The sequence below is a fragment of the Dipteris shenzhenensis genome, chromosome 13 (assembly GCF_047967505.1).
Source record: "Dipteris shenzhenensis isolate YYH24624 ecotype China chromosome 13, Dip_SZ_1.0, whole genome shotgun sequence".
In the NCBI taxonomy this organism is placed as follows: domain Eukaryota; kingdom Viridiplantae; phylum Streptophyta; class Polypodiopsida; order Gleicheniales; family Dipteridaceae; genus Dipteris; species Dipteris shenzhenensis.
The window spans coordinates 32,260,206-32,272,977 of NC_141608.1; the positions used below are offsets into that span (position 1 = coordinate 32,260,206).

The window sequence follows — 12,772 nt, forward strand, 5'->3', positions numbered from 1 at the left end:
GTTGGTAGTACAGGGCCAACCAGCAGCCTGCTGGTGGCCAAACCACAGCCCTAGGGGTCGACCCCCTCAGCCCTCTATAAGGGCAGGAGCCTGGCACACAGCCCTAAGAGGGGCTGGTCCCCTGACTGGACTACTCCCCCCTCCTGCCCTATAAGATGGGCTACAAGGGGCCTATATGAGGGGCAACCCTCCTGCAAACACCCCCAACCAGCAGGCTCTAGGGTGCTGACCCCTGCCCTACATGAGGCCCCATCACATGGGCTATACACCGCCATAAAAGGGGCTGCTCCCAAGCCTAAAACAGGCCGACCCAAGGAAGACAGGTGGCCGACCAGCAGGTTGGACCACCTCTGCACATAACTGCATAGGCTGGAGCTGCTCCATACCCTACTTCTGGGCAGGCACACCCACAGCAAGGCCCTCTCTCTGTACCCTATCCTAACCTCTCTCTGGGAGGGCACACCCACAAGCAAGGCCATCTCTCTCTTTAGAGTGACATCAGGAGATGTTGACCTCCAACAGATCCAAATACAAGATATACACCATGATCATAGTAATGCAAGCACCCTAATGCACCCAAGATGGTTAAATGCACTTAAGATCTGAGTGTTCATGAATGGCATAATGCATGAACTCTGTTCACTAAAATGTCGAATACAAAAAAGGAATCAATGGCATATCCTGCTTGTAAAAATTGAAGTTGATCCTATAAATGAATTCTGCACTGCAAGAGAGGAATCAATGGCCTGTTCCACTTATAAGTATTAATGTTTTCCTGGACCTTAAAATGAGTGGTGATGATGGAAATGTTATATACCTTGGTTTGCTTTGTAAAACAGAAGTGAAGCAGTAATGTGGTTCGGTTTAAATGGAAATGAGGGGACGCACACAGCATGCCTCTTATGATCAGGAGAATGCCCAAAAGAAGGATCGATCCAAGGCAAGATTTACACTATGATTCATGGTACCTGGCTATGTAGGTCCCAGGGTGCTAGTGTAAGAAAATCACTGACCCACCTGTGAGTCACCATATGAACAGGAAGGGTAGGCTGAGCTGCATATGAGCAGGGAAGGTAGGCTGAGCAGCTCATTAGTTTAGGGTTCCTGTCTGCAACCTGTGTCAGCAGCAGATAAGGGCAGGAAACAGGGTGCATTGTAGATGCCTGTTTGGACTGCCTACGGGACAGATTTTGCGGAGTACACAGGTCGGATGACCTGACAGTCAACCAACCACAGGGTTGGGTCAAAACCAGACCACTCTGATTGACTGTTTCCTCGGCTAAAACAAGTCGCAAGTTGGCCAAGTTAGGTTAGGATGGGCCTATACATAAGAGGCCCTACCTCCATTGTCTGCATCCCAGTGAAGCGTACCAGAGGCATGCAGAAGCTGAACTTCTGGAGCACTTCAACCTACATCTACACCTTAGTTTTTGCAGTCTTCCCTGACTGTAAATTGCCCACTGCTGGATGTTTGTGGCTTCACCCTGAAGCAGTCCAGGCACTTTTGTGGTGACCGAAACTTAGTATATTTTGGAAGTTCCTTTGCTGCTCTGTTTCACTGTTCCATTTATCGTTTGTTGTCGGTTCAGTTTGCTGTCATGTATTATTAGAGTTGTCTGCACCTTTCTGCTGCACGTAGGGGCATCTTCAGCTCATGACACTCTGACAGCTAGAGCACCAAAGGTGATTTGAAGTAACCTAGCATGACAGGTGTAGTACATGAATTCTATTTGCATAAGTGTGGAATACAAGAGAGAGATCAACGGCATGTCCCACTTGTAAAGTTGAAGTTTTTCTGATCATCAAAATGAGATCAAGATTTTCGGAAATGTTATATCCTAGTAAAAAGGATGTTAATCAGCAGAGTGGTTTGTTTCAAGGGTTTGGCTTAAAGGATAATTGGGGTATAATTGGAATAAAGAACAGAAGATTCGCAAGCTGATGCCTGAAAATAATGAATTCACTTACGCCCACCACTCTCACTCAAAGATGGACTTGTGACATAAAAATGACATGACAATTTGATTGGCATGTCTACAGCTCCATTCTAGACTTTCTGACTGTGAACAGCACGGAATAGAAATACCACAAATATACTATGTGCATAAGGGCAATCATGCAAATTTAGTAGACATCAACTACAGTACACCTCTTCAGTCTGTGGCATGTCTGTAAGCTCACATCAATTGTCGTTACTCTTGCTCGTCCTCTTCATGCGCTCGTATAGAGTTTCACCCACAAAGGTGTCCTTTCCGGTTAGCCAGCTCAACTCCGAGTTACTGCTGGCATCTGATTGACTTCTACCCCTAAAGGAATTGGGTTTAGTTTGCTGTATGCTGTCCACATTCCTGGCGCTATTGGATTGATTGCCCTCAATCGTTTCGGTTGGCAGCTCCACATTCCTGCTGCTATCGGATTGATTGGCTTCACTCCCACCCGTTGAGGGATTTGTTTTGGTTTGAGAGGAGCTATCTTTGTTCTTGCTCATCCGCTTCATGCGCTCGTATAGAGTTTCACCCTCATAGGTATTCTTTCCGGTTAGCCAGCTCAATTCTGTCTTGCTGCTGCTGTCGGATTCACGTCCACCCCTAAAGGAATTCATTTTAGTTTGCCGCATGCTGTCCACATTCCTGCCGCTATTGGATTGATTGCCTTCACTCCCGCCCATAAAGGAATTCGTTTCGCTTTGCAGCGTGCTGTCCACATTCCTGCCGGTATCGGATTGATTGCCTTCACTCCCACCCGTAGTGGAACTTTTCTCGGTTTGCGACGAGCTGTCTTTATTCTTGCTCTGCCTCTTCATGCGCTCATACAGAGTTTCACCCTCATACGTATCCTTTCCGGTTAGCCAGCTTAAGTCCGCTTTGCTGCTGGTATCCGATTCGCGTCTACCCCTGACGGACTTCGTTTCGGTTTGCACCGTCCTGTCCACATTCCTGCTGCTATCGGATTGATTGCCTTCACTCCCAACCGTAAAGGAACTCTTTTCGGGTTGAGACAAGCTGTCCCTATTCTTGCCCGTCCTCTTCATGCGCTCGTATAGAGTTTCACCCTTGTAGGTATCCTTTCCCGTTAACCAGCTCAAGTCCGCGTCGTTGCTGCTATCGGATTCACGTCGAGCCGTAGAGGACTTCGTTTCGGTTTGCAGCGTGCTGTCCACGTTCTTGCTGCTATCTGATTGATTGCCTTCATTCCCACCGGCAAAGGAACTTTTTTCGGTTTGCCGCGAGCTGTCGTTATTCTTGTTCATCCTTTTCATGCGCTCGTATAGAGTTTCACCCTTATAAGTATCCTTTCCGGTTAACCAGCTCAGCTCCGAGTTGCTGCTGCTATCAGCTTCACTTCCACCCGTAGAGGAAATTTTTTCGGCTTGCAATGTGTTGTCCACATTCCTGCTACTATCCGATTGGATGTGTTCACTCCCACCCGCAGAGGAACTCGTTTCAGTTGGCGACGAGCTGTCCTTATCCTTGTTCATCCTCTTCATGCGCTCGTATAGAGTTTCACCCACAAAAGTTTCTGTTCTGGTGAAGTCCACAGTCGTGCTGTTATCGTATGGACTTTCTGAAGATTTCAGGTTCCAGTAACTGTCAACGGGTTTAGGCTCCTGAATAGGCCTATTAAGCCTGGACCTGAAAGGTCGGTTGGCCCTCGTTGGTTCGAAGGGTCTGTTCCTTCTGAGAGTGGTGCTCTTGAAAGGCGTCGAATTCAAGTCTTCGCCTTTGGCAATGGCAGCCTTGGTGGCATTGATTGTATCCATATATGCTAGCAAGCTGGAGCGCTTCTCGGTCTTTGGCAAGTAGTCCTCACCAATTTGTTCTCCCCAATACTCCTCGAAGACACCACCAAACGGGGGCAGTGGCTCCTCTGGAGGCTCGAAACCCTCCATGGAATTCGATGCATAGATTTCCAAGTCCAGCTCTGTCGGTTCGGGGCGGCCGTCAGGTGCAAAAGCAGGGGCAATGCGGGCAACGGAAGGAACGCTGTACGTGGTCTCAGAAGCGGCACGGAGGGAGGCATGTTCGAAGGGGGTGGAAACACTTCTGAAGAAATGCGAGCGACCAAACTGACGAGAAGAAGCAAAGTCGAGAGGAGGAGTGGAAGCGAATTGAGTGGAGTGATAGGAAGTGAAAGGGGGGAGAAAAGGGGAGGAGAAGGAGAGGAAGCAGAGGCGATGGCGAGGGGAGATGGAGGAGGAGGAGGAGGAGGGTGAAGGGGGAGAAGGCTTGGAGAGGAAGCAGGAAGCCATCGCCATAGCCAGAAAAGCTTGCCTCCTTCACTCTTCTCATCTACTTCTATAATACCTTCTTCTTGTGATCTTTCTTTAGGGCTCAGGAATCGACATCTCCCGATGGCCATTCCATCCCTCTTGGATCCAGGGAGCTCTTTTCCCACCAACAAATCACGCAATGGTCGCCACGGCCACATGAGAGTCGGGCGGCATGCATACTATAAGCGTCCGACTGCTTTTTGTGCCAGATAGCTTCCTTCCGTTCTATTTCCGTTTCATTTTTGATTTAAGGTGCCTGTCGGATTTACGGGCACATGCTTGCTTGGAGTATTCTGGACCTTGCCGGATTTACAGGCACATGCTCGAGGAGTATCCGGTGAGGTTGAGGGCAGCATTTCATTGGTTGCCGGATCCTTGGTGACCCTTACCTGCCTATGTAGTCCTGTGTGGCGCAAGGATAAGCAGACATACTAGGGTTTGGTCTTCTGTTTGCCACCTCAGCTCAAACATGCTTGAAGGGCTTGATTTTCCTATAGTGTCATCATATATTTGGGCATATTTGATAGCTTCTTCAAAGATCTTGGGAGAATTTCTTCTCACGTCAACCTTGTAGGTTTCTTTTAGACCTCTCATGAAACCTTGTAGGTTTCTTCTCACCTGAACCTTGTAAGTTTCTTTTATAGCTCTCATGAAACCCCTTATCTTTTGGAATTCATCGGTTTCCTTTAACTTAAGGATTGCCTCCCTATAGCTCGCTATGTACTGGACTAAATTATTCTTACCCATGCTACAATTGTCCCAAGCTTCCCAAGCCCTTTCTAACTCAGTTTTATGTAAAAATTCTTTTAAGAAAGCTTATTCAAATTCAACCCAATACCTAGGGATCTTATCATTTTCTTTGAGTCTCATCCACCATTTGTAGGCCTTATTTCCAAGACAAAGACTTGATTTTCCAGAGGGGTATTCCTGAAGTCTTGCTTTGCAAGAACATATTTATTGCATCTTGTTTCATTCTTTCTCTTTCCCATTAAAAATTGGTGGTTTTAAGTCCTTAAGAATGTTCCAGGTTTCTTTAAGTCGAGAGGTAGACCTCTTAACTTGACTTGGAGGATTCGATAATTTTGCCATGGGAGTTACCGATTGAGAATTGGATAACTTGAATATGGCTTCAGTTAAGGTCTTCAATGTATCATTAATAGAACCTAATTGTTTTTTTATATTTTGTGTTTAGTTTTCTGGTTTGATGAATTTCGAATACATAATTCCAAAATCACCGTAATCTATATCCTCCGATTCCATAGTATCCTCATGAGTTTCCTCATACATTTCTTCTTCGATTACTATAGCGCTACCTCTTCTAGCCCTTTCCTCACCTTTCCTAATCATTTCATCTCTTTATGGACTTGTCATTTTTTTTAAATGAGAATTTCAAGATATTATAAAGCAAAAATCTTTATAAGAGAAGGAAAAATGCAATGCCCATTCTAAAACATTCAGAATAACGTGGTCAGTATACCTTCTATAAATCCATATGATAAAGGGTGACGACAACGTTTCAATATAGGCATCAGTCTACCAACAACCAGCATTTTGGTTAATATTTCATACATCAATCCCATAATCGAATTTGGTGACCAATGCTTAATTTTTAGGAAAGAGTCTTGCTTAAGTAGGAAAACTATTCTACCTTGAGCAGAAGAATCCGGCATGATGCCTTCTTTTTCAAGCTTGATGGTAGAGATCCAAGATCTTGCTTTCCTCCATATCATTCCAAAATCGAGCTAATGTTTCTCTGGTATGTCATCATATTCCATATTGTGTTTACCAAGGTGGTTAAAAGCCCAACTTAATTTAATAAGAGTAAAACGACTATCCAATTTGTCAGCTTCCTCCTTTGATAGCTAGGGAGAGGTGTTGCAATATCTCCCAATACATGCTGGGTCAAGGATTTTTTGACGCAAACCATTGATTATGTTGGCAAATGCAGAACTGCTCCTCTCTCTCCTTAATATGGAGCTTGATGAGGCTCCAAGATTCTTCCTCCAGTTGATTAAGGGGTCTAGACTAAGCCAACATTTCATCTCTAGGATTCCAACGAGTCAACCAACCAAGCATATTCTGCCTCTCCCTAGCTAATAGTTTATAAGCTTGCCTTGCTTTCTCACGAAAGGCTTCCATGAGATTATCATAGTCTCTTGTGGTTGCCAAAGAAGAGTTATGGATACAACTATGTGCCCAATTCAGGAAAGCTCTTAAAGCTCTAACCTCTTGAGTAACTCTTCAAGGTTTGTGAAGAAAATGGAAATTTTGATAAGCCTCAATTAGAGAAATAGAAATTAGTATGTGATCTGACAATTGCAGCTTCCATTTGTATGTGTAGACCCATGCCAAGCCAATGACCTTGGGTAGCATATGTCAAGACGACTACAGAAACCAACCAAGGATACAGAGAAATATGTGTACCTCGCATATCGGGGTGAACCATGCCATACATCAGCTAGTTGAACTCATTGCTGAGTTGATTCCATTCAAAAATTTGTTCAAGAGATATACTATTAAACTTGAGAATTTGTCCTGCAAATGACAGTACACGAATTTGATTAAAAGTTGAGTAAGGGGGCATATTGAGAACTGAATTGTGTTAAATTCCTTGGAAGGGAGGCTACATTACAGTAACAAGAAGCAAATTGTGTAAAAGCCTTTGATAGGGAGGCTAGATTGGATCGAGAGCGTTGGATCGAGAGCGAGAGCAAAAAATGATGAATGAGAATTAGAACCAGGTGAAAAAAGAAAAGCAATACAATTGGCATTAATTTGGCACATCTTCTTAGAGGGCACATGGCAACTCCCAAGGAGTGCAAAAGACAGCTCCAATTATTTAGGGGACCTACATAATATTCTAAAAACCATGATCACCCATACATTAGTATAAGACATAGAGTCTTTTGGTTTAGATTTAAACTCTTTGATGATTGCTATGCCTTCATGATATACTGCTCATTTTCCATTCTTTCAAGCCTCTCGTACTTTTTAGAGTTTATTAGCTTTCATCTTAAGCTGTTAAGGGTAAGATCTGCTGCTTTCCATATCTTGGTGCCTTCAAGGCTTTGGTTTGGTGAATAATTGACAACCTATCCTCTCGAGCCTTGAATGTGATGATGGTATGATTTTGTGGTGTGCATTGCAATGCCTCCACTACTGAAGTATCCCAAGTGAGCATCAGCATGGCATTTTCTATATTTTCAAGATGCTCAAATGGTAAATAAACTTTGAAATCCTCACTTCAATAATGCTCCAGCAAACCCCCAATCCACACATTAAGTGCAAGTTTTTCTTTAGGTTTCTCCTCCTTCAATAATAAATCCACATATTTATTGAGCTTTTATTTGACCTCGTGCGAAATCAAGTTAAAAAGCTTGGAAGTAACATGTGAAGGAGGATCACTCACACACTAGCTTAAAGTTTCTTGGATGCATTCTTGGTGTGGGGGCTAAAGGCCACTGTACCTTAACCCCAGTTATGTACAATACTCAAACACATATATAAATGAATGACATAGAAGATTAGGGTGTTTTGCACCCACTAGAACTTGTGTGGCTCTCTTTTGGCTCTCCGTCTCTCTCACCCTCTTTCATTTTGCTTCCGTTGAGAGCACTCTCAACTGGTATCAGAGCTCGGGTGGGTCTATCTAATGCTTGTGAGTGGTCTAACTCTGGAGGTCATTTTGCATCCATATAGCTGTGTGGGTGGCATTTGCACCTTTGTGGAAGCTTGTGGGTGCTTGTTTGAGCTGCTTGGTGGTATTTGAATCTTGTGGAAGCCTGTTGGTGGTTTTGGAAATCTCTCGAGTGGTTTTCCAAGCTTTTGGGTGGTTTTTTAAGCCAAAAATGTGGTTTTGAGAGCCAGTGACGAATTTCTTGTCTGATGTGTTGGAACTCAAGTTTGGAGCAACCATTCGTAGATCTGTCAGTTTTGGTGGACTCAAGAGGTCCTAAAACTTCTATGTTGCTCATCATTCTCACTCCAATGGTGTTTACAAACAAGTCTGTTTTTACAAAAACAGTTTTCAATAGTGGGTTTGCCATTTTTTTGTCATTGTAGGTTGATATTTTCTTTTGGGTTAGATTTTCTCATATGGATGCATAGTATATGCACCTGAGTCAGATCCATTTTGATGCTTTGAGATTTGAGTTTCTAGTGATATTACCCTCCATTGTGGTAGACGTATTTGGGTGCACCTGGTATTGGGTGTGATTCTTTCTTGCAGGCACTAGCATTTGGGATTTTGCTTTATTTGCATCATGGCATCCTCTTCCATGTCTGAAAAAGGAGTTTTTCAGCATTAAAAGTTTGATGGGACAAACTTTTCTTTGTGGAAAGAACAGATAAGATATGTGCTTATTCAAATGAAGCAGATTAAACCCTTGGAAGGGATTGTAGCTAAGACTACAGCTATGTCTGAGGATGATTGGAATGAGTTAAATGCATTAGCAAAGTCTACTGTTAGACTTCATCTTGCAGAGTCAGTTTATTGCACAATAGTAAATGAGCAAACTACGGAATATTTATGGAAGAAATTATGTGCCACTTATGAGAAGGAAACTACCTCTAATAAAGTTTACCTCATGATGAGGTTGTTTGAGCTGCAGATGAAGGAAGGGGTCTCCATTGATTCTCACTTGAATAATATATTATTTTTGGCCAACTTCAGGCTTAGAAGATGAATTTTGATGCAAAGCCTAAGGCAATATTCCTCTTGTGTTCATTCCCATCCTCATGGGATACTTTTCGTACAGCTATTAGTAACTCTGTACCTGTGGAATACTGAAGTTTGATGATGTTGTGGGTAGCTTGTTGGCCGAGGAGATTAGACGAAAGTATATGGATGGCAACAAGTAGGATGTAGCCTTAAATGTGCAAAGGGGCAGCAGATCACAGTTCAAGGGGAAGTGCCAAGAAAGAGGGAAGTCTCGTAGCAAATCTAGGGCATGGAACATTGAGTGTTACCATTGTTGCAAGAAGGGCCACATGAAAAAGGATTGCTACAAGCTTAAAAGAGAGCAAAAGGATAAGAAAAAGAATGCAAATTAGGGTGCAAATAAGAGGAAGAGAGTCCAAGGGAGGACAAAGCAAAAGTGAAGATCGAGAAGGTCAATGCAGTCATCACTGATGATAGTGACAATGATATTCTCGTCATGTCTAGTCTACACGCAGAGTTTCTTACCACTTCAGATGAGTATTCCCAGGATTGGATTTTGGATTCTAGTGCTTCATTCCATGTTACTCTCCATAGGGAATGGTTCTCCACTTATGATAGTGGAAAGATAGATTGTGTCCATCTTGGAAGTAACTATGCATGTGACATAGTGGGACCCAAGTGACAAAAAGTTTTCTTTTGTAAATGGGTCTGCATTTGTTTTGAAAAATGTGAGACATGTGCCTAAGCTGACCAAGCGTGTCTCATTTCAGCGGGTCAACTAGATGATGCTGGTTTTCAGACCACCTTTGGCTTTCAGAGTTGGAAAATTCAGAAGGGCTCTATGGCTTTGGCAAGGGGTGCCAAGTGTGGGACATTATATTCCTTACATGTATCAGGGATGTTTGATCATGTTGCTACAATAATCGAGCATCCAAGTGATTCTTTGTGGCATTGCCGGCTTGGGGCACATGAGCTAATGGAATGAAACTCTTATGCCATTTGGGTTATGTACTGCATTTGAGTTTTTTTTACTTTGAATTTTGTGAGCATTGTCTCTATGTATGGGAAGCAAACTAAATCAGCCCATAAAAGAAGGGGAAAGAAAGAGCTTGAAAAGCTTGATTTGGTGCATTCAGATGTATGTGGTCCCACGCCTACATGGTCATTAGGCGGGGCTCAATAGTATGTGACATTTATTTTATTTTATTTTTTGTTGAGGAAAGAGCTAAAGAACATCAATTAGTTCATTGTCAGGCGCGAGAATACAAAGAAGTATAGCTATTGTAGAAATCCATGTCGTGCAGCAGACAAAATTCAAGAAATAGCAAAAGCGGAGGTCCGAATTGGGATCCAGTCTACTTCGATCTTTGCCTCTCTTTCTACGATTCCACTTCAATCTACGAATGCTCTTTTTCTTCCACTTGGCATGCATGGTGAAATCGGTGCAAAAACAGAGCTCCGCCGTAGCAATGATCTTTACTATGTGACATTCATTAATGATGCAACTAGGAAAGTGTGGGCTTATGCTATAAACTCAGAAGAGCTATGTGTTCTAGGTATTTTAGAAATGGTTGGCTTTGGTTGAAAATCAGTCAGGTAGAACACTTAAATGCATACGAACAGATAATGGTGGAGAGTATCTCTCTCATGACTTTTAACATTTCTGTGATACACATGGAATCAAGAGGGAGCTCACATCCCCTTGTACTTCAGAGAAAAATCTAGTTGCAAAAAAGATGAACCGCACCATTCAGGAAAGGTTGCAATGTATGCTTTCTAATGTAAGTCTTTCTGGTGGTTTTGGGCCCAGGTAATCAAGATTGTAGTGCATGTGATCAATAGATCACTTATTAGTAAGAGTTTCAATGGTGGTATTCCTAAAGAGGCATGGAGTGGCAAGAAACCCTCTTACTCTCATTTGCGTATATTTGGGTGTGAGGCATATGCACATGTGCCAAAAGAGCTTGGAAAGATAAGTCTAGGAAATGCATCTTTCTTGGTTATGGTGAAAGTGGAGAGATGGACTATCGTCTCTAGGATCCAGAAGCACAGAAGATCATACGAAGCCATGATGTGGTCTTGAATGAGAAGAAGATGCATAAGACACCCATGAGGGATGTGGAAATGAGGAGAATCACTTTCCAGGATGTAAATCCACCCACATATGTTGATAGACAGCAAGCTGTCCATGCATTGAATGTGCAGGAAATGGTGTCACCATGTACTCCCACAAGTACACAATCAAGGGAAGATGATGGATCATCCATTAATGGAAATGATGAGCCAAATGTGGCTGATATGAAAAAAAGATAGCAAGTTGAAATGCCCTTGAGAAGATCAGCTAGAGTGTCTAGACCGCCTGAGAGATTTGTTCCAAGGGCAGACTATGTGATGCTTACTAATTGCGAGGAGCCTGCTTGCTATAGAGAGGCACGAGGATCAGCACAAGTGGGAGTATTCTATGCAATTAGAGATGAGTTCACTCATGAAGAATAAGACTTGGGACTTGGTTTCTTTGCCACATGGAAAGAAAGCATTGCCATGTAAATGGGTCTACAAGATGAGGTCACAGGTGATAATGTGCCTACGTACAAGGCCCGTTTGGTTGCTACAGGGTTCAAGCAAGAGAAAGGTGTGGACTTTAATGAAATCTTCTCTCTGGTTGTGAAGATGACCACACTTAGATGCGTACTTGGACTTGTGGCAGCAGAGGATATGGAGCTTATGTAGATGGATGTCAAGACCGCTTTCTTGCATGGGGATCTACATGAGGAAATTTACATGGTACAGCTAGAAGGCTTTAAAGAAAAGCGCAAAGAGCATTTGGTTTGCAAGCTGAAAAAGAGTCTCTATGGACTTAAGCAAGCGCCTCGAGAATGGTATCAAAAGTTTGATGCTTTCATTCAGTCCCAAGGTTTCAGAAGAAGTGAGATTGATCACTGCCCCTACACTTAAAGGGCTAAGGATAATAGCCTGATACTCCTAGCACTTTATGTGGATGATATGCTATTGGCTAGCAAGAACACTTATGAGTCGGATGCATTGAAGGAAAAATTGCATGAGGCCTTTGACATGAAGGATTTGGGACCTGTAGGTCATATTCTTGGTATGTACATCACGCGTGACTGGAGTAGGAAACTCCTTTGGATTTCACTGAAGCAGTATTTTACAAAAGTGTTGCAATGTTCAATATGGAGGGGGGGAAGGCAATAAGTACTCCATTTCCTCCATATGTGAAACTGAGTTAGGCAGATAGTCCCAAATCAGATGAGGAGAGGGCCATGATGGCCAAGGTTCCTTATGTATTAGCAGTTTGGAGTCTTATGTATGCTATGATAGCTCCTAGACCAAACATTGCATTTGCAATGGGAGTTGTTAGTCAGTACATGGCTAATCTAAGAAAGAGGCATCGAGAGGCAGTTAAGTGCATCATGAGGTACATGAAGGGTACCAAGGAGATGTGCATCTACTTTGGCAGAGGAGAGATGCGTGTACATGGGTACACAGATTTAGACTATACAGGGCATGTGGATAGTAAGAGATCCACTTTTGGTTATGTGTTCACCTTTGCAGGTGGTGCAATGCCGTGGATGTCTCGTGAACGGAAGTGCATTGCATTGTCTACCACAGAGGCCAAGTATGTAACAGCCGGAGAGGGTTGCAAGGAGGCTATATGGCTTGATTGCGGCTAGTGGGAGATTTGGGGATTGATACAGGTGTATCGACATTGCATAGTGATTCCATGAGTGCTATTCACCGAGCACGAAATCTGATCTTTCATGAAAAGACCAAATACATTGAGGTCAGGTACCATTCCATCAAGGAGGTACTTGAGGACAAGC

At 43.2% G+C, this 12,772-nt stretch overlaps 1 protein-coding gene across 1 annotated transcript; it reads right to left on the reverse strand.

Annotated features, from left to right (window-relative positions):
* Positions 1-2,003: 2,003 nt before the first annotated feature.
* Positions 2,004-4,293, reverse strand: LOC147895301 (uncharacterized). The gene has a single exon (XM_087383755.1). The coding sequence runs from the start codon at positions 4,253-4,255 to the stop codon at positions 2,183-2,185; it is 2,073 nt and encodes a 690-aa protein (XP_087239881.1). The 5' UTR covers positions 4,256-4,293; the 3' UTR covers positions 2,004-2,182.
* Positions 4,294-12,772: the final 8,479 nt, after the last annotated feature.